Raw genomic sequence first — 21432 nt, 5'->3', positions numbered from 1 at the left:
GTGTAACGAAAATGATAGAGCAAGCAGGATCATTCTATCATAAAATAGCTTAATTAGACTGTACCGATAAGTCTGTTTTTCTACCAAATGAGACACCAATTGAAGTCCACTTTTTAATTTCTGAAAAAGAACAGATGGAGGAAATTACTCCAACTTGTCAGTTTGCCACGGAGCATGTTATTCACTTCAACAACTGCTCAAGTTTAGTTCTCAAAAAGTATGGTGTACATTTCACATGCGGTGAATTACCATCACATGTGCCACGAGTAAAGTTTGCTTTCAGGGTTTTCTGCCAAGTAGACTCACTAAGATGTGATTTATGTTGCTGAAAATTTGGATTTTAACATTGACTCTTTTCTGGCACGATGCCCGTAGGAGCAGTGGTTACGCTGTCACAGCAAGAGAATTCCTGGTTTAAACCCACTGACTGGAAATATACTGAAACAAACATGTCCATTAACCTGCTTGGGCCTTTTTGTGTGGCGTTTGCATGTTCTCTCTGGGTACTCTGGCTTCTTCCCACAGACATGCATGCTAGGCTGATTGGTGATGCTAAATTGCCCAGGTGTTCATGTGAGCACGAACGGTTGTCTCTATGTGTTAGATGTGCAATAAACTGGTGCACACCACCTTTCCCCCTATGACAGCTCGGACGGGCTCCGGCATACCTTTACCCTTAGCTGGACAAGCAGTTTAAGACAATGGGTGGATATTATTCTTCCCTACACCTAACCAGAGTTTTGTTGACTAAACCTATTCAAACTGTAAGAGAAAACTGAATCGAATATAAAAGAATTGAAAGCTTTCTTTTAGAAAGCCTTTCTGGTGCAAAGTCATGAAAGCAAACTTCTCTCAACAGCCATCACACCACAAAATGAAATAAATAATAAGAATTCTACTGCTCTCCACTCTTCTCTTTCCCCATGTGTCTCTCACCCTCTTTGCTCATATATCACTCATTTGCCCAAAGTAATCCACATACCACTTTGCCTTTTCTTCTTAATTTGTATTCACCTTTTCTCCTGCTCGAAGGTTTTCATTTCTCTGTCTTACCTTGCATTTTATTCCTTGGCTGCACTTTTTACCTTGATTGCTTCACTCTGTTCTTTTAAGAGTAATCTTGTCCTCTTTTTATTCTCTTTCACTTTTGCTCTCTTTTTTTTTTTTGTTAATTAAGAGGGACCGCGTCAGATTCAATTTCAGTGTCAGATCAAATAGATTTGCATTGCATATGCTGTTTTGCTTACTGTTCTGTGCCTCCTCTGTTAATCAAGACGTCATCTGTTCTCATGCCTTTTTCTCCGGCTTTCACCAGAATTTCAAGTTAGACATTTTAAGGAAGAAACACCATATTGATAACTTATTTCTCTCTCTCTCCGAGGGGCGAGTCATGTTTCCTCTTTCATCTTCCATTCATCTCCTCGTACTACTTTTTCCCTCTGTTTTTCATCACCTTTTTTTTTCATAAGTGTTGGTATTGTGTCCTTATTTGCCTGTCTCTAAATACTTGTCACATTTTTTAATTAGTGTGAATGCTTGAAAAGCATTCACAGTATTGTTGTTGTAATCTTTATTATTATTATTATTATTATTATATTTTATTCTGTATTCCGTACGTTTTTTGTAATCCTACTCCTTCAAAACCGTTCAACTTAGAAAAACCATTCAAACACCGTTAGATTCCTATTCTTTTGGACAACACTGCTTCCATTTTTCATATTTTTAACATTTATATTTTTAATTTTATTCAACTTTATTCAACAAAAATTTATAATGTATTTCAATGGGGAGACCCTTCAAATCCTCATTCAACTTACTCATTTTTAAACTCTTACTACTTCCACATACATTGACATAGAGCCACCATTCAAACTTTAAAACGAAGACAAGACATTCAACTATTCAACTTGCATTTATCTTTTCAATATCTATTATACTTTTTCTTCAGTTCCAGTTTAAGTTTCATGATGTTTTTTCACCCGTTTCAGAGTTTATAATGGGTGTGTATGGGACGGAATGTTGGGGCTAGAGTGAGGCAGCTCAACTGCTAGAGTGAGAGGAGCAAAAAAATTAATCTTAAAATATTTTTTAAAACTGCTGCTGTGTCCGCAGCGTTTGCTCTACAGGTATGATTTTACCCTCAAAACGTAGCCATCGCTGTCCTCTTTCATCCAATGTGTTTACTATTGTCCTAGGTGTTATGGTTCTTTCGTAAATGTCACCAATGCACAGCCTCCTCCCTCCAACTCTTCCATAGACTCTAATGTTAAAATGGCTCAGAAGGTTCGTTTGAAAATCAGAAGAGCATGGTGTCTTTCCACTGTCACCACGTCCATATAATAAGCTCCACAGGCATGAAAACTGAGAATTAGGTAGACTAGACATTGCTGTCGCTCACGGTGAAAGAATTTCGTCAATACGACTTTTACTTTTCATTTGGGAACGATTTGTTTCGGCCTGACTTTTCTGTTCATTTTAAGCAGCAAAAGTGAGGCGCATGTCTGTGTACGTGTGTATGGAGCCATTGGGTGCGGTCACTATAGCAACCAGGCTCACACCTGCCTGCTGAACGAGCTCTGCCTGCCACTGTACCAAGATTCATCTTAAGCTCTTCTCTTTCAACTGCTGCTGTGTCCACAGTGTTACAGCCATCATTTTACCCTCAAATTGTCGCCATTATTGTTCTCTTTCCAACACCGTATCTTTCAAAGCTCAGGCATTTAAACTTTTTAAACTGTGTGGATCAAAGTGGAGGGATCACATTTGAGTCATTCAGTGATTCAAAGAATATGACCTTTTAATATTCATTCAGATGTTTTCTGACTCTAAATGTTCTTTTCTCATTTCTTAGGGTTTTCTAATTTACATTTAAAACATTTTCAGCTTTTTTCCAACTCCTTCTTCTGTGTAACCTTCAGCTTTTAGCAGTTCAGCACCTTTGTTTTCAGGTTAAATTCGGGTTTTTTTTTAATCTCATTCAAAATGTTTAACTCAAAATTCAGCAATTAATTCATTTCAGTGCATACATTCAGATTCAAGCATTCACACTGCAGTTTCTTCAGAAAATGCACTTTCTAGTTCTTAATGTCTTTGTTCTCTAAGTATAACCATCTCCATGTAGTCATTCAGTTCCTAATTACTGGGTCTACATGAAAACAGATCATAGTGTCTTTGAAGGCACTAACTTTTTTGATGGGGCCAAACCAATTACCTCTCACATCATGAACAACTGACAGCTGCTTTCTGTATTGGTGAAAATCTAAGATAAGGCAACGAGTGTGAATCCATTCCGCAAGCAGATCAGGAGAAAACAAAATTCTGTTGTTGTTTTTTTATTTTTTAAAATTATTTAACGACTGATCTGAGTAAAACCAAGAGTCATAACTGTTCCTTCTATCATTTCCCTCCGTCTTGTTGTTTTAGCTACTCTATTATCCTCTATAGTGCAATCTGTCAGCCTTTCTTCTTCTCAGAACATATCTCATCCCTCCCCTCGTGTTTGAAATCTCTTTGGACTCCAAATGCTAATTTAGTCAGGCACTTAATCAGACATATTAATTCCATATCTCCCCTGATTGCACTAATTCCACTCTGCAACGAGTTCCTGTGCGGCATCCTCGGTTCAGCAGCATTTCAAACTGTTGTGCTAACCAAGGTCTGTAAAAGTGTTTCTTTTAAACAGCAAATTATAATGCTTTTACAGTGAATCTTTTGTAGGGATAATATGTTGAGGACAATGCTACATGCTGTAGTCTGTGATGTATCCCATTTTTCTCTTAGCCTTCAGCCCTGCAGGGCTTCCAATTCTATTGGACTTGAAAATAGCTATGTTTTGCATCACTCTAAAACACTACAGATGAAACTATTCTGTTACAATAGACAGACCTCATCCTGCACCGGTTTCTGAATTGCAGATAAGAAGATCTGGCAGTATGACATCATACCATCAGACACCATATTTCAAGCAAGTCTGGTTGTCAGTAGGCGTGATGATCAACTGTACTAGCACATACAGGCATTCAAACATACACAGGCACGCACACACACACTGACACACACACACATGGAGAAAAAAATCAGAATTTTCCAGAAAAGCCTGTAAGCCCTTATATTGTCTACCAACAAACTGTGCACATAGCTGAGGCATGTATTAATTAATAACATAGATTTGGTCACATTCTAATTTAATTAAGTCCCAGATCATGTAATTGAGAGAATTATGAAATGGCTTTCTTTGTTCCAGATAATTGTATTCTATCTAAATGCCTACTTTTAAGTCTGTTAATTTGTTTTATCTCGTCATCATTATCTTCCTCATTCTGTTGTTTTTAGTAGAAAATATAGCTTGGAATCCATGTGTGCTTGTACAACACATCAAAGCAAAGTTGAGAGATTTCATGGATCTTTTAAAGCTCTTGATATAATCATACCGCTTTTAGTAGTAAAATACAATATAAAAGAGGAACAGTATGCACACATTTGCTCTAACATGTCTATAGACATTAAATTTTTAACAAAGGTGTTTATTGTGTATACAACGTGTTTCTTTTTTTCCTTTTTTTCTCTTAGTGTCACTTACTGGTTGGTGAGAGCCTTCTACTAGACACACATGGATTTACCATTAGATAATGACAAATGGAAGGCTCAGCTGAGCTGATTTCAGCACTTACTGCTCCTTTGGGAGATGCATTTACCACACTGCAAACCACACGGGCCAGCCCCACCAAAGACCTTAATTGAACGAGTGGATGTGTAGTCAGTTGAATCATCCTGACATGCCTTTCTGGTCTTTTCTAGTGGGTAATGTAGTGTGACCTGCTGGTCAAAATATGCTGAGATCCTGGACAGAAAACAGTGAAGTAAGACTTTGTTAGGCTACATGGCTTGTTTTCTTTTTTTTTAAGGCTGAGTATGGGTTTAATCTGGTACAAATAAGTGTTGTTCCTTTTAATTTAACTACAACACCTTAGTGCTGCTTGTCTGTATTAGACTACATTTTTATCTTGTTTTTTTTTCTTATTAGCTATTTTTTATTTGCAAACTGTCACTATCCTTACCTGTTTAGACCATTTTTTAAAATAACACACTGCATAACGATGTTTAGAAAATAACAATGTATAATTTTGATAACATTGGGGATACATTTTCAAGGCTTGGCATTTATTCTATTATTCTAGATCATCCATGGGTTGCTATTTCTTACCTTGTAGTTAAATTACAAAATATAGCATACTGACTGAAGAAACACATCATACTTTCTTATCCTACAAATGTCCAAACACCATCAAAGTCGCAGCTGTCTCTGACAGACCAGACTTTTTTCTTAATTAGAAAAAAACACATACGTCTTTTAAAATACAGGATCGAAACATGCTTTTTAAAAATGTAATAATGTAGATCTTTGTCAGAGGAAGAGGAAAGTCAGAAGGCGTTTTCTGTGCTCTCTTTGGAGGATAGAAGGTGGGGGTGGAAGGGTGGTTACAATATTGATGTTGTTGATAATAACAACAGTGATAATGATTATAGCACATAGTCCATATCCATCATCTCTATCATCTACTTTGTCGACATAATTGGTCATTTTTAGCAAAGTTTAAGACAGATAGCACTGAATACTTCTCCCTCAACTAATTGTGTTACAATATTTATTGATAAACTTACTTATTCCAGTAAGGGATCTTGTCATTGCTTACCAATTTTAAACACGTATGTGTTATTTACAGCTATAGACTTGGATTGAGGTATACTTTTATTATTGATGATAAATGATATTCTATTTATATTCCTACATATCATCAAGATTCATGACATGTTCATGAGTGCTAAACTATTCAGGTTCCTTTTTTCTTCCGTGAGCTACACTGTTGTGCAAAGTCACCTCTCCCCTCCTTTCGATGAGTTTATTTTGAGTCAACTACATCTGCTATAAATAGACCAACTCACCAAAGATCACCAAATCTGTGCCAATTGCCAGTTGTCAAAAAGCTCTGGGGCTAGTGGGGGAAATTATTATTATTATTGCTGTTATAATTATTAAATGTATTCAATTGTATTAAACTGTATATAACTCATTGATGTCCATTCTATTCCGCTCTAGTCTTTTCAGTTTAACTTTGCATTAAATATGAGAAAGACATATCTATGTTTGCAGTGTTTTGTGGCTATTAACTGGTATGTCTTTGGATTCAATGTAACCGTAATACAGAGACCATACTTACTGGCAATTTTGTGTAAATGAGAAATCTTTAATCAGGAATGGCTGTTATGATTGCCTGTTACTGTAGTAACAACCCACTTGATCAAACATACACTTATTTAGATTCAGGGTTCCTGCACTATACTAATGGATGCCATGCAGGATGGAGAGCTTTATCTCCATTTGCTTTTGTCCCCCATAATTTATTCAACAGGGTCTGTCCTCTGTGTGTCCGTGTTTGTGTGTTCAGGCTCTGAGTGTTTTTGTGTGTGCTGTGTGCATATGTGTTTTGCAGTGTGTTTGTGAAGTTTTATGGCTTTGACTGTCCCGTCGTCCCTGAGGAATGAGCTCTTCCGACATACAGTAGCATACTATAAAGTCCCTCTTGTTAGATGGAGGGTCTCAGAGGTACTAAAATATCAGCATCAGCAGAGAGTGCTGAGGAAGTAGTTGAAAGGAAAACTAACAAGATGACTCAATGATTATTTAGAAACAGTAAAGAGAATTTTGAATTAGGTGTACTCTATCCTGGGGGTTTAAAAAAATTGCATTTTTGGTAGCTGAGTAGATGCATCATGATCTTTCCAAAAATGTGCATTATTCATAGACTCTATTCCATGGAGCCCGGGGAATGGAGTGGACAGAAACTGTATTGCTACAAATCTATTTTAAAGGTTGCTTACATTTATCCTCTTTTATTTGCAGGTCCAGCATTTTGGTGGATTGAAAGCTAATATGTGGATGATTAAAACCCCTTGGATCTTGACTGAGCTGGCAGGTAAGACTTAGGCAGAGCTTGGCTCAACCTTGGTGATTTTCTTTCCTGGTCAAAGAGATATGCATGGTTTGTCTGATGCTTTCAGAGAAAAAGATGCACACATAGAAATGTGTAAAAAATTATTTGTTTTGCTTGTCATGCATATTTCATTGATATGAAATAATGTATAATTTCACACCTATGTCTAAACCGCTAAACCCATTGAAAACAAGGACATTATCAAGAAAACATCTTTTTGGTTCAGAGAAAATTCTGATAATTTGCCTGGTTTTTTTTTTTGGTTTTTTTTAAATCAAAGAACACTTTTGATAAATTTTTCAAGGTTTGGCATCAGAACACATCTAAATGTGTGGAATTAGGTCCAGTTAACACATTGGCAAATAAACTGGTCAGTTAATAACCTCATTGATGGAGATGGACAGAGAGAAACTTGATACTCCTGTAGACTTTACCCCATCACAGTGAAATGAGAAATGACTTGATTTTAGGCTGTGGATATAGTTGAAAAAGGAGCTAGAACTATTGAAGTGTAAAACTAAAAAGAAGCTTATGACTCTCAGTAGTTATTCTATGCTGGTGCCTATGTTCACAAAAAGTCTATTTTCACTAGACGTTTTACCTTTGTGTCAGGCGTTTTTTTTTTTTTTTTCCTTTTTTCTTTTTGTATCTAAGAGCGTTGTTGGACTGCACACAGATATATGCCTCTGGAGTGAACAGCTCAACTCATGCATGTAACTTCTACTACATGTCTGTTCTACATTTGGTGTGAACTGCTGTCGCAGTGTCAGAAAGCTTTTACTGGCAAACACTATTCCTCTAGGCTGATGATACTGTTTCCCTGCATTGGCAATATGTTGTCATAATTTAATACGTCTATTATCCCTGTCACAATAAATCATCCTGGAGTTGTTGGGTTTTTTTTGACCAATGCAACCATGAACCCGGCGCTGACTCTTTGGCATCTTTGAAACTTTGAAACCCTAGTGATGTCTTAAAAGCTCACTAATAAAAGTGCTGTCTGTCAGACCTTTTTAAAAGCTACATGGCATTCAACTTATTTGATATGACTTGCATGAATAGTTGCTTTTGTGATTCACTTACTTCAAAGCTTCTTTTCATGTGGTATTTCTCTTATTTTCTCTTATTTTATCCACCCTTTATATCCATCCCTGTGGGGTAGGAGATTGAAAGTCTTCATGGAAATGATATTGAATTTGTGCAATGGAATCAATTGACATGTTTTTATTTCCTCTAAAATGCACCCTTTGCCTTTGGTGCCAAGTATCAGAAAAACAGCAGGTTACATACATGTTCCCAAACGTGTGCAGTCACAAGTGATTTTGTGTTATTGAATGAAAAATATTGTAATTAGTCTCATTACAGAACAAGTGCAAATGTACAATATGCCTTTCCAAAGAAGCCCTCTGTGTTTTCAGAATCTGTCTCTGGTGTCATTTAATTAGCAAACAACCCGATGGATCGCAACAAATTAGGATAAAGGCAGCTTAATTTTAAAAGTGCATGCTTTTATATTACTCCAGAAAGTGAGGATGTTGTCACTTTGTGAATATTTACAAAACCACATGTGAGGAAAAGGTTGAAAGCTACTTAAAGTAAAAAAAAAAATCATGAATTGTTCTTTTGAATTTACTTTCAAACCATTAGAGGTTCTTCCTCAGTGTAACTATTCTAAAAACAGTTTAATCTGTGCCACATTGCCTTTATTTGACATCTGTACCTTCTAGCTAAGCTTCTTTTAGCTGATTCTTTGCCTAACTGACCTTCAGACTAGCTGATGTTAAAAAGGTAGTGACACATCAATCAAGGGGACATTACAAGACTGTGCCCTTGGACATGTTAACACTGAAATGATATTAAAGTAAGTCACATGTTCAGGAGTGTGTGTGTGTGTGTGTGTGTGTTCAAGCATTTTAGACTGCCTACAACACTTTTTATTTTGTCAGTGGATAATCATACATAATGATCTTAGTCCAACTGGATTATAAGTGTGTAACGATTAATCCGAAAGCTCAATAGATTAATTCTCAAATTCCGGTCTTATTTGAATATATTTTCTGACATTGCAGCTTCTAGCACTGTCTTCTGTTTTTAGATACCATCAGTGTGCTCCCGCTTATCTCTCATGTTCTCTCCATCCCAAACTCAATTACAGGGAGACCATACTGCCTGCATCACCAGGTTCACAGCCTCAGTACGACCTCTCCACAGCTCGGACAGACTCAAAGTGATGCATGCTCACCCTGACCTCAACCAGACACTAGAGTGACAGCAGTATACAGACTGACTCCTTCATTCGACATCCTTGAAAACTAGTTAGCAGCTATTTTCTGCCCACAGCCTCTCTGAAATGTTCACAGGGTGACAAATGATTTTATCAATATCTCTTGTCACCCGTGAGCCCCTACTGCCGACACAGCCCTTACTGTGAAACAAGAAAGCTGTCACCCAGTTTGTGAAAATCTGCAAATGCTAAGAGCACACATTAAAGACCCACAGTTGCACACGTACACAGCTTGTGTGTGAAAATATGCAGAGGTTTTTTATGTTTTAATTTGAGTCAAAATGTGCACATCTTTACTTGAGTGTGCATTAGTTATGAGTGAGTGCAATAGTTGTGTATGTATGCGTTTTCAATGCCAGCAGACCTAAATGAGGCCCTTGGCACTTGTAGCCAATGAGGCTAGAAAATGAGTGTGTTTCATTCATCAGGAAACAGTCCAAGGGTCATCCTCTGACAGAGAGGGATGCTGGTGCCTTTGCATTTGCTCTGCATTTATGTTAAGCTGACCCACACCTGCATGTCCAACTATGATGTAATAATGCCACATCACACACCACGCTTTGGTGTTGAGTGGACTTTAAGAAGTACCTGACCTCTAAAAAGTCACAAGTGGGGAATGTTTACCTTACAATAACGTTTGCCTTTAACAATGTAAAAGGGGAGAAAATGTAATGCTTTCCATGATGTGAAGCTTATTTCCAAGAGTCCACAGCTCCTGGCTGTGAACACAGCTGCAGCTACTCTGCCTGACTGATCCATGTGAAGATGGGGCGGGATACAGTTGTTGTTATTATGACTTCACCTGCGTCTGTGGTTAAATCCATTTTAATATGAATATGTCCAGGTGTCCTACTAGTTGAACCTGGACTGAATCTATCAGCTATATATTACCAACACACCACTGGTGTTTTGATACAGAGCCAGCAGAACAATGACTGCACCCACACGACCGCATGAAGTCAATATTTATGTGTTACAACAAGAATCCAATAACCAAAGCACGGCCATGGCCACAGCCAGAATCACAGTGGGAGCTGTATCATTGCAAGGCTGCAATTTTTGACTTAAGCGAGGCAACCGTCTGTTTCTTCAGCACCAATTTTTGCAAGACCCGATGAACCAAATTCTACAGTTGGCTTTTTCAATGCAGCAATAAAGACCTTTGTCTGAACATTAGACAGACACAACATTCAAAATTGTCTAGAAAAGAAAAAAAAAACATCTTCTGTGACCTTTTTAATAGTTTTTGTAAGATACAAACTGACAGATAAGCTGTTACTTTAGATAGAATCAGACAGAAGAATGTCTGAACTCTGTGGTACATTATCCATCTTTAATCGCAAAAAAAAAAAATTTAGTTCCCTCAGATGTTCAATTTTCATTGTGCACAATCTCATAAAGAATGTGGAAAATTTGAAGCTGAAGTATGCAACTAACGTGAGACAGCCTATTATGTGAAACCAACAGTGCATGTACAATTGTCTTTTCAACAGAAGACATCTTTTGCCTAGTAGTTAAACTGTGGAAATGAACAATATTAGCATATTTATAGACCCAGGTTTTTTTTAGTAAAGAAAGAAGTAAGTTTTTGACAAGTTAACTTATATGTCTTAAGAAATGTCTGGAAGGGATCCCATTTATTAACATCTGAGGTCCCCAGTTGCCTATATACTTAAAATGTCAAAATGTCACTTCTTTTTCTCTGCTGTCAAATCTTGGAAAAGAGAAGTCTTTACTCTCCATCTTTCTCTCTTGTTCTATATATGTGTGTGTGTGTGTGTGTGTGTCTGTGACACTCAAAATACTGTTGAGGTAATGTTAATATTCATATGATCACACATACAGCTCTCCTCAGACGGGCAGCAACCTCTTTGCCCTCTCCATTTCTATTTAAACATGTTTTGGTGTCGTCAGAAAGAAAAATCATGGAAACATGTACATTTTTAATGTAAATTCTTTGTTATATCAAACTATTTCTAAAGTCTTTCTCAATGCACATGTGGTTTTATGATAAGAACTGCATAGTGTGTTTAAAAAGGTTTGCTCGTGGTTAAGGTTAAAATTTTATAATTGCAATACATAAGCATTATTTTTGGTCTTAGTAATAGTCTTAGTATGATGGAATTATCTTTTTTAGCGTATCTTAGATCATTTTCATATGTATGTTTTCATTTTTAAGTATTTTAAGTATTTTTAAGCATTTTAACATTAACATTATTTGTGTACTGAACACATTTGATAAGCTTATTTATAAGAGCATGCTGGGTTACTCAGTTTTTGTTACATGCATCAGATTCATTTCACCATCTTGTTATAGATGACACAGACAAGCTGTGAGTGAAAGAATGTAAGGCTGTGGGCATGGGAGCAGCTGCCAGTTTGTCTCACTTGGCTAGTTAGCACCAATTCAAAGTATTTGGCTTGTCTGTTTCACTTGAGTGGTTAAAAGAAAGACACTGAAAAAGAGCTGCAGTGTGACCATTTTCTTGTTTTTTGTTTTGTTTTTTTTTTGTTTTTTGGGGGGGGAGCCAGCATCCCTCAACATTACATTTTAAAGTAGCTTAAAGTGCCCTTAACTGCAGAAATACAAGGCACAGTAATAGTGCATATGAAATCATAAATGTCGCTATATACATGTAGCATATATCAGTATTATAAATTAAAATCCATCCTGTTATACACTCTATAGTCCAACAGCTCGCACAATGTAGGATAAAATAATTATGCATGTAACCTACTGGCATTTAAAAAGCCCTTTTCTTGCCTTACTGACACACAAAGTACTTTAGACCACGAGTCACATTGTTAAAAAGCATTCATACAGCACTTCAAGTACTTTATCTGTTTCACATCTCTGGCCAATTTGTAATCTTCAGTTAACCTAACATGTTCACTGTGGGAGAAACCCAGAGTACCCATAACCAGCGCAGGCACAAGGTGCACATGCCAGCTTGGCAAAGAAATGCCCAGCTAAGATTCAAACCAGAAACCTTGCTGTTGGCAGGCAATGGTGTTAGCCACCCCTATGCCATCCTAATAATTCTAAATATTCCAGATATTGCTGTTATTTAACTGAAATTAAATCTAAATTTGGTTAAGGTTACGTTATTTATATCCATATGTAAATTTGCTTTACAGAAAAATGATAGCATTTGGCATCCCTTCACAAACACACACACACACCTATTGAAACCTTTTGTAATTAAACAAAATGAATCAAATCAAAAACAATTCTTATGGAGTTCAGTGACAGCATCAGGGACAAAGCTGCCCTGTCTTTACCCCAGTTAGGCTCTAATATAATGTGTGTGATTAAATGTGATGAAAGACCACTGGGAAAATGTGACTCTATATCAAAACTATGATCACATGATGAAAATATAAAGACATCTAATCGGTTTATTGTGCTGGCTCGAGAGAAGGAAAAAAGAAGGCTTGTGATGCATGTGGTGGGTATCCCTCCCACACTGGAATCCTTAAAGGATTCTGATTTATATTTGGAGCTGTTGCTGGCATTATCAAGAAGTGGCCTGATTTGATTTATATCTCATTAATCCCTCCTTCTCTTTTTCTCTCTTGCACTTTCTCCTTTCTCTCTTTCTCTAGCATACATACCAACATTCCTCTCTCACAGATGCCTCACACTCTGCAATCTTTCATCATCTTTTCTCTTCCATGCAATGTGAAAGCTAAAGCTTCTGTCAGTCACTCTTTACAGAAAAGTTCACAATCAGCAAGCACTCGAGCATTAACTGAGTGTAGAAAGCGTCAGAGGAGTCCACTCTATTTTCCCCACCTTTCAAAGGAATTAATGCATTTGTAAGGAATGAATACAGGAAGTTCATGCTGTCCATAATAAGAAAGCAGAATAAAATAACTCAGTGGCTTGTGCCAACTAGTCACAGACTTATTTTGGGGGGCTTTAGCCCCACTTGAATTTCCTGCAGTGTAACTAAATAATTCAGCCTTTTCTACCCAATTTATAATGTAAAAATATGACAGACTTCAGAATTACAGTAGTCATAAGAAGGGCTAGACTTAAGACCATGTGGAAACTACCACTACCACTACGAATGTCCCATCCTATCTATTGGAGACATGTTTTTTAAATAAACAAAATATACCATTTTACAGATGGCAGTTAATCTAAAATACTGACCCTGATTTTTATACCCCTTTTTCTCTTGTCATAATTATTTTTATTTAAACATTTTTATATATTTTTTCTCTGATCTTTGAGGACATTGTGCATTTTTATTTGTTAATTTATTACATAACTTCATTCATTATCTGTATATTAAATAAATTTGTTACAGTTCATGTATATGTAGTGATGGCAGGGCCTGTGAGCAATACAGTAAAGAACTGGTTGTTCTAGTCTTGAAGATTTTCCTTTATGCCCTTGTGCTCCAAACAGGCCCATTAACTCCACCTCAGCATCATTTAATTACACTGACCTGATTTTTGCAGGCTCTTTTCTTCTTTTTTCTTTTTTTTATTCCAGTGATGTCCATCATTTTGACGACTATAAATATACTAATGGTATCTCAGCTTACATTGGCCATTGCCCTATTGTGACAGTATGGTACACCAGGTTATGACCCATGAATAGAACGTGCAATAACGCTGTGAGAAAAGCTGTATTTTGGTCATTTAACATCTCTTGCCTTGTGATAGAAAAAACAGTTCTACAGCAGAGGAGTGGGATGTTAGTAATGTTACACACCATGCAGATCACTAATCCTTGATGGGATTAGAGGAATACCTCTTGGCATGTGCATAAAAGTCCCAACACGTCATTGGCTGTCTAGCACACTTAAAACTGATTGAGTCAGGGAGGACTCCAAAACATGCGCAAATAGAAATGTATGAAGCGGCATGGAGAGGCCCAAGAGGCTGATGTATCTCCATCCCTCTGATGAGGGCTGAATTTAAAGTGCTTGTGAAGTTAGCAGTTAGGAGTTAGTCCTGCAAAGGCTCTGTTGATCCTGCACTGTAGGCTTTTGTGCAATTGAATCACACAGGCAGGTAGACAAACATTATTTGCACATCTGGACTGCTTTACTGTCAGAGTATGGATGGCAAGCATCATTTGTCAAATCAGGTCTCATGATTGCTTATACTACTTGTAACAGAGGTACCATCACTGTCTGCCTTAGACAAAGGTTTCTGCTCAATGATGCAGTTCCTCCAAGCGAGCACAGGACTAGAATGGAGCAAGTAGACTGCAGAGGGAGTGCCAGTCTGAGAGCATGGAAGCAAGCATTAGACTCGGGGTGAAAGTCCAGTGGGAAATAAGCAGTCTAGTAACCACTCCACAGGTGGATGCTGCAAAAACTTTTTCATCTTTCATTATTGGCTGCTTGATGAGGCAATAATTTGGAGCAAATACTGCAGAAGCAGCCCTAAGAAGAGCCTGTGTGGACAACAGGGGCACAAAAGAAAATATTCACAACTCCACATAACAGTTTCTGTAAAAGCAAGAAATGAATTCACAAATATTGCAGGTCTGGCTGTTTAATTGTCTCCACTTCTGTTAAGCAGGGTCGCGCTTCAGTATGTCTGCAAGACAAAGAGACAGCTGGCAGTTCATAATCTGTTAGGACAAAAGTTGAAAATGCTTTCTTTTCTTAATCCTATTTTCCTTATCTCTTTTCATCTAATTCCATCACAGCACTATGTAAATCCAATTTTGCTGCTTTCATTGTCAGTGTGCAGATATATTGTTTTGCTCTGTAAATCAACTTGATCTTTTCTACTGCCACAGTTTGGATTCTGTTCTGCTGATTCATTGTTTATCTTTTTATCAAGGTTTGATCTGTTGAAAAGGAGGATGAGTAAATAGCGGAGATACAGGGAGTGAGGAAGTTTTCAGAAGTCTTAACTGAAGCATGTTTTTAGTAGGTCATTATATTCATTCATGGCATTGAAAAGACATTGTTTTCACCTAAAAAGATGTGTATAATAAAGATGTGTATACAAAAATTCAGCTTCATATATTAATATTTTCTTCTTGCAGTGTCAATAGAACATCCAAGCATAAATCTTGTATTAAACCATGTGCTGCACTAAACCCTGTTGTTTTGTGCAAGGTTTTAATTTCGAACAAATTAAAACTGCAACAGTGGAATGTGATTTTCAGCCTGGTGTGTGAGCTCTGTCACATTTGCTCAGTCCCCCTGTATGAAAACAAATTCTTTTTCCACCCCCAGGCTTTGGCTGCTTGGAATTTAAATTTTGCAATTGAAGAATTAATGGAGTCAGTAATCAAGCAATTAATCAGTAGTTACAGTAATAGCCTCCCCATTCTTAAGTGAAGAGCTTTCTATTGGAGATTAGGCTGTGTGTTGAACACACTGTATGCCTACAGAAACTATGAATATTGCATCCCAACAACACTGCAATGTTACTGCATGTCTTCATTCGCAGTGCTTTTCCAATTAACACAACAAGAGAAAATCTTCTGGGTTTTTTTTTTACAAGGAAATTGTGCTTTTCCTTCTAAATAGACAAATTGTCTTGCATAAAACATTTTTGAACACTGTAATTTGTTAATATTCTTTCTAAATTTTGATGTTGACTCAGTGACAACTAACAGAGCTGTTCATTTGTGATTAGTTTCTTTAAATATAAAAGATATTTTACTTAATTAATATATAACACATCTCAAGATAACTCTTATCTCAGAGAGCTCTTTCTGTTATTGTTGAAAGATTGAACCTTGTTGTGTGAAAGACATTGTGTTCCGTTACAAAAATGTTTCACATTTCCTGAGCTATTCATAGCCGAACAACACATATTCCACAGTGGTTCAGTATTTATCGCTGACATTTCACTGGAGGTTGAAAATCTAACAGTATAGTTTACATCTTTTTCTTCATGTTCACATTGATTTTCTGAACATGCTCCAGTTTCCTCCCACATTCAAAAACATTCAGGTCAGGTAGATTAGAGGCTCTATAAATGTTTCCCTTTATCTGTGCTAGCTCTGTGACTCACTTCCGACCTGCCCAGAGTGGTTCCCTGTTTTTCACTTAGATAGTAGTGAGGAAAAAAATGACAATAAAAAAAAACATATACTAATGAACTGTATAATAAGCAAAGCAATGAGAAAGTTGTATGACTCAACATAATAAGAGTGTTGTAATTATTGTATTTGAATTCGTTTTTGAACAATGGTGTTGCAATGTAGTCATTAATAATAAGCCGGTAAAGTCCAGAGATGTTATACTGAACATGAAATTAATCAATATGTCAGCGATGTGTCTTTCAGTGGGTTTATTATTCCACAGAATGGATATGATTATGTTTAACACTAAAACACACACATACATTGATTATAGAAAACCAACAGGGTTTTTTTTATTTTTGTGTGACAGACACACTTGGCTGAGATATTTGACAATGAAGGACATCAGAGCATCAGTGGCATTTATGGCATTTAACTGTACTGATCTTTCACTTATTAAGTAGCTGAATACCCATATTGTATAAAACATGTAAGAAAAAATGTATGAAGTGCTTAGTAAAAAAGAAAAAATATTTTGAATGGTCTAATGGTTTAAGGTAAAATGTCTCAGACTTTAAAAGCCAACTTGGGCCCTGGGAATACTCAAGTTCCTTGAGTAAAGTTTATTAAAAAAAAGAAAAAAAAATGTAAAGTGTATATTCAGCAGAAAGCAAATAAAGAGAGGCCACTGTTGTAGTGTTGACCTCACTGCTAGTCTACATTTCAGCTGCTTAATGTTCCTGCCTTAACTCACAGTGCTTTTCCAGTTAACATGAAAAGAGAAAATCTTAACCTTAATCTTTTTAAGGAAGTTGTAAATTTAAACAGAGCTTTTAATTTGTGATTTATAAAAAAAAATAAAGAAAATAAACCCAAATGGAGAGGCCACTGTTGTAGTGTTGAACTCATTGCACGTTCTCTAAATCGATATACACACACATATTATATGTGTATATATATCTATATATAGATATATATAGATATATATATATAGATATATATTTTCACTTGCTTTCATGCTTTTTGTTTGCTGATTTGTGAGTTGTAATCAGAGGTTTCTAGATATCTTGACTCGATTGAAGGACTAGTGGGTGTTGAGCTTATTATTATTTATGCTCCTCCACACTGAAATATAAATCACAACGCAGCAGTCATGGCTGCTTTTTTTTCACTTTTTTTCACTCGTTCCCTTCTTCTGCAAACAAACAGCACAGAAATCATTTGTTTTTTCAGGAATTTGGATTATGTGACTGAGATACAAGGACATTGTGCCTGAAAACGCATTTCTATATAAGTTCCCAGTTTGTGTGTGGATGTGGTTAATGGTTGCCACAAGACAGTATACCTTTTTTTAAGGCTATCCTTGTGCTAATAATTCGAAATGGCATGGGATAAACTTTAGTATGCATTAGACTTGTTCACACACTTACCTAATGGGTGTCTTCTCTTTTCTCTTTCTCATTTCATTCCAGTGGGCCAAAATCCTCTTTTAAGAGAGTGAAAGACCAGTCAATGAATTATGAATGTTAAACAAGATGACCTCCTCTCAGCAGCAGCAGATGATGCGAGGTCCTAGGTGGAACCGGGCCTTGTCCGACCCTTTGTTTGTTCTGCTCCTGGCCCTCCAGCTGCTGGTGGTCGCAGGACTGGTTCGCGCTCAGACGTGTCCCTCTGTCTGTTCGTGCAGTAACCAGTTCAGCAAAGTCATCTGCACCCGCAGAGGCTTGCGGGATGTTCCTGATGGCATCTCTACCAACACACGCTACCTGAATCTGCAAGAAAATCTTATTCAAGTCATAAAAGTGGACAGCTTCAAACACCTAAGACATCTAGAGATACTACAGCTGAGCAAAAACCACATACGCAAAATTGAGCTTGGGGCCTTCAATGGACTGGCCAGCCTCAATACCTTGGAGCTATTTGATAACCGCCTCACCACCATCCCAAACGGGGCTTTTGAGTACTTGTCCAAACTAAAAGAGCTTTGGCTAAGGAATAACCCCATAGAGAGCATTACCTCCTATGCTTTCAACAGAGTGCCCTCATTACGAAGGCTGGACCTTGGGGAGCTCAAACGGCTCAACTACATATCTGATGGGGCCTTTGAAGGGCTGAGCAATCTGCGCTACTTAAATCTGGGAATGTGCAATCTGAAGGAAATTCCCAATCTTATTCCCCTAGTGAAGCTGGATGAACTGGAAATGTCAGGAAATCAGCTATCTGTCATCCGGCCTGGTTCATTTAAAGGGCTTATACACTTACAAAAGCTGTGGATGATGCATGCCCAGATCCAGACCATAGAAAGGAATGCTTTTGATGACCTGCAATCACTTGTGGAACTCAATCTGGCCCACAATAACCTTACCCTCTTGCCCCATGATCTATTCACTCCTCTACATCACCTGGAGAGAGTGCACTTACACCACAACCCTTGGAATTGTAACTGTGACATCCTCTGGCTAAGCTGGTGGCTTAAGGAGATGGTACCTGCAAACACCAGCTGCTGTGCCCGCTGCAGTTCACCTCCTCACCATAAGGGACGCTACATTGGTGAGCTGGACCAGAATTACTTTCACTGTTATGCTCCTGTTATTGTGGAGCCTCCCACAGACCTAAATGTAACAGAGGGAAGTGCTGCAGAGTTGAAATGCAGAGCCAGCTCTTTAACCTCAGTGAGCTGGATTACACCCAATGGTTCCATCATGACACACGGTGCATACAAGGTCAGAATCTCTGTGCTGAATGATGGCACACTGAACTTTACCAACGTTACCATGCAGGACACAGGTACATATACGTGCATGGTGAGTAATTCTGCAGGTAACACAACAGCGTCTGCCACACTCAATGTTTCCTCTACGGAAAGCAGTTTCAGCTACTTTACTACAGTGACAGTGGAGACAATAGAAACCCCGCATAATGAAGGCTTCACCACTACTGTCCAACAGAAGGTTGGCCCCACACCCTCTGCTGGTACATGGGAGTCTATCTCACCAACCTCTACAACAACCACCACCGTCCGAACCGCACTCTCCACACGTGCCACAGAGAAGACTTATACAATTCCCGTCACAGAGGTGGGTGGTGAGGGATTGCAGAATGGCTTGGATGAGGTAATGAAGACAACCAAGATCATCATTGGCTGCTTTGTTGCAATCACACTCATGGCAGCTGTCATGCTTATTATCTTCTATAAGATGCGCAAACAACACCACCAGCAGAATCACCATGCACCCACACGCACTATTGAGATCATCAATGTGGACGAGGATTGTGTAACTGGAGGCCCAGGCATGGAGGGCCACCTTACTCTGCCTCCTCTTGAGCACGAGCACCTCAACCACTATAACACCTATAAGACTGCATACAACCATGCCTCCACAATCAATTCTATACACAGCTCAGCGCACGAACCTTTGCTAATCCGGGCCAGCTCAAAAGACAATGTACAAGAGACCCAAATCTAATACTTTTGTGAGACATTTTAAAACTGATGAAATTACTTACAGGCATTATTGACAGAACATTACTGACCTTTGGTTGCGAGGACTGCGGCTGACGCTCGGAATAACAGACTTGTGTTTGGCAAATCAGCGACTAGCAATGTTAATTCAGTGACTTTCGGAATTAGAGTATGTCTACTGTTTCAAAAAGTGTCTTTACAAAGCAGAAGTTATTTATTTAAGAAAAAAATGTTGTGGTTAAATCACGAAAACTGTATTCTGCAATTATTTTTTCAACACTTAATTCATGTGGGTTTTTTTCTTCTTTTTTCCTCGCATATCACAAAATTGGTTTACTAATATACTTTCAACTTCTTTCAAAGATGTGTCAAAAAACATGAAACAAAGTATTGTTCCTTTATTGTTCTTTTTTTGGTATAGCTGCCGATTTTCGATCAGATGACACAGTAACCTCATTTTCCCCATTTATCAAGGAATCCTAGAGCACATTAGTGATTTTCTCAGCTGTGGATTAATTGATGAAATCTTTTGTGACCATCTCTAACTGAGATGAATTAAACACTTGTTCATCATTTTGGAGTGAGTGACAGAACTGTCAGTGATGGAATCTGATCATTATTCACCGTTTAATTATCTGTCACATACATTAGCCACTCTGCGCTGTCATCAATAGGCTGAGGACCTGAAAAGAGGGAAATGCATCCATTTCTGCTACTGTAAAAGTTGAAGCTCACTGCTAGAAGGACAGTTTTGTTAAATTAAATACTGTTGATCTATATGTCTTTGTGTTTCTATTGTATATGTAAAATTTAAAATGATCCCTGATCTCAAATTTGTCTTGACAAATCGCATTATTATAGAAAGCATATAATAAATTGCATTAAGAACCATTGAAATTCTGAAGGTCATGCTACAGAAGCAGCATTAACACGTACTTTAGAAAGAACATAATTATGACTGGAGAGGATGGGAATAATGCTTGTACAGATGTACATGACCTCAAATTCTGGCAAACACCCACTGCCTCAGAATATTTCCAGTGTATCATGGCTTCACCTTTACCTTGCAGTGCTGTGTAGTGTTGCATATGAAGATGATTGCTTTGAAGCCCCATTTTCATGCTGGGACCCCTTACCTCATCTGCAGTACTGCAGGAGTGCTGTCAGAAGTAGACTGATGAGCGGAAGAAAGAGCTTAAACCCTTTATACAGCTGTCTGAGCACATTGCCTGTCATCTTTGTGCCATATTTCCACATGGGCAGTGCCTGGCAGTCCCAGATTCACACCCTGCTCCCGCCAACCACAGAACTTGTCCCTGAGTGGCAAGGCTTAGCTGCAAGAGGCTTATGGGGTGAATGTGTGGGATCGGGCATCAACCAGATGTTTGGGTTGCACCTGACTCTCTCCATCGTTAGTGACAACACAATTTACATTTTAATTGATGTGCCTGTGGGCTTTGGATGGGCACAGCTCTGCTGCCATCCATACCCTGGAAAGCATTTCAAAGTCCCAAATGTAATGAATGGTGCCAAGCACCATAAATGCAGTGGTTATGCAGACATTTGAGATGGCACAGGTTTATTTTTAGCAAGTTAACTGTGGTTTTTATTCAACAGAAAAATTTGCAAAAAAAAAGTTAGGCCACTCAAATTCTTAATTCGGTTTGGGTTTTTTTTGTTTTTT

General features: G+C 37.8%; 1 protein-coding gene across 1 annotated transcript in view; it reads left to right on the top strand.

The window, feature by feature from the left end:
* Window positions 1-20639, top strand: part of LOC113027021 (leucine-rich repeat-containing protein 4C-like) — a 48172-nt gene extending 27533 nt beyond the window's left edge. The window contains exons 2-3 of the mRNA XM_080304859.1: window positions 6902-6974; window positions 17758-20639. Coding sequence (XP_080160985.1) covers window positions 17809-19752 — 1944 coding nt within the window. The 5' untranslated portion in view covers window positions 6902-6974; window positions 17758-17808 and the 3' untranslated portion in view covers window positions 19753-20639. The remainder of the gene's footprint in view (window positions 1-6901; window positions 6975-17757) is intronic.
* Window positions 20640-21432: the final 793 nt, after the last annotated feature.

Source organism: Astatotilapia calliptera, chromosome 7, assembly GCF_964374335.1.
Source record: "Astatotilapia calliptera chromosome 7, fAstCal68.1, whole genome shotgun sequence".
NCBI classification, from domain to species: domain Eukaryota; kingdom Metazoa; phylum Chordata; class Actinopteri; order Cichliformes; family Cichlidae; genus Astatotilapia; species Astatotilapia calliptera.
The sequence above is the reverse complement of the archived record's forward strand: the minus strand, read 5'-3'. Positions and strand labels throughout refer to the sequence as shown.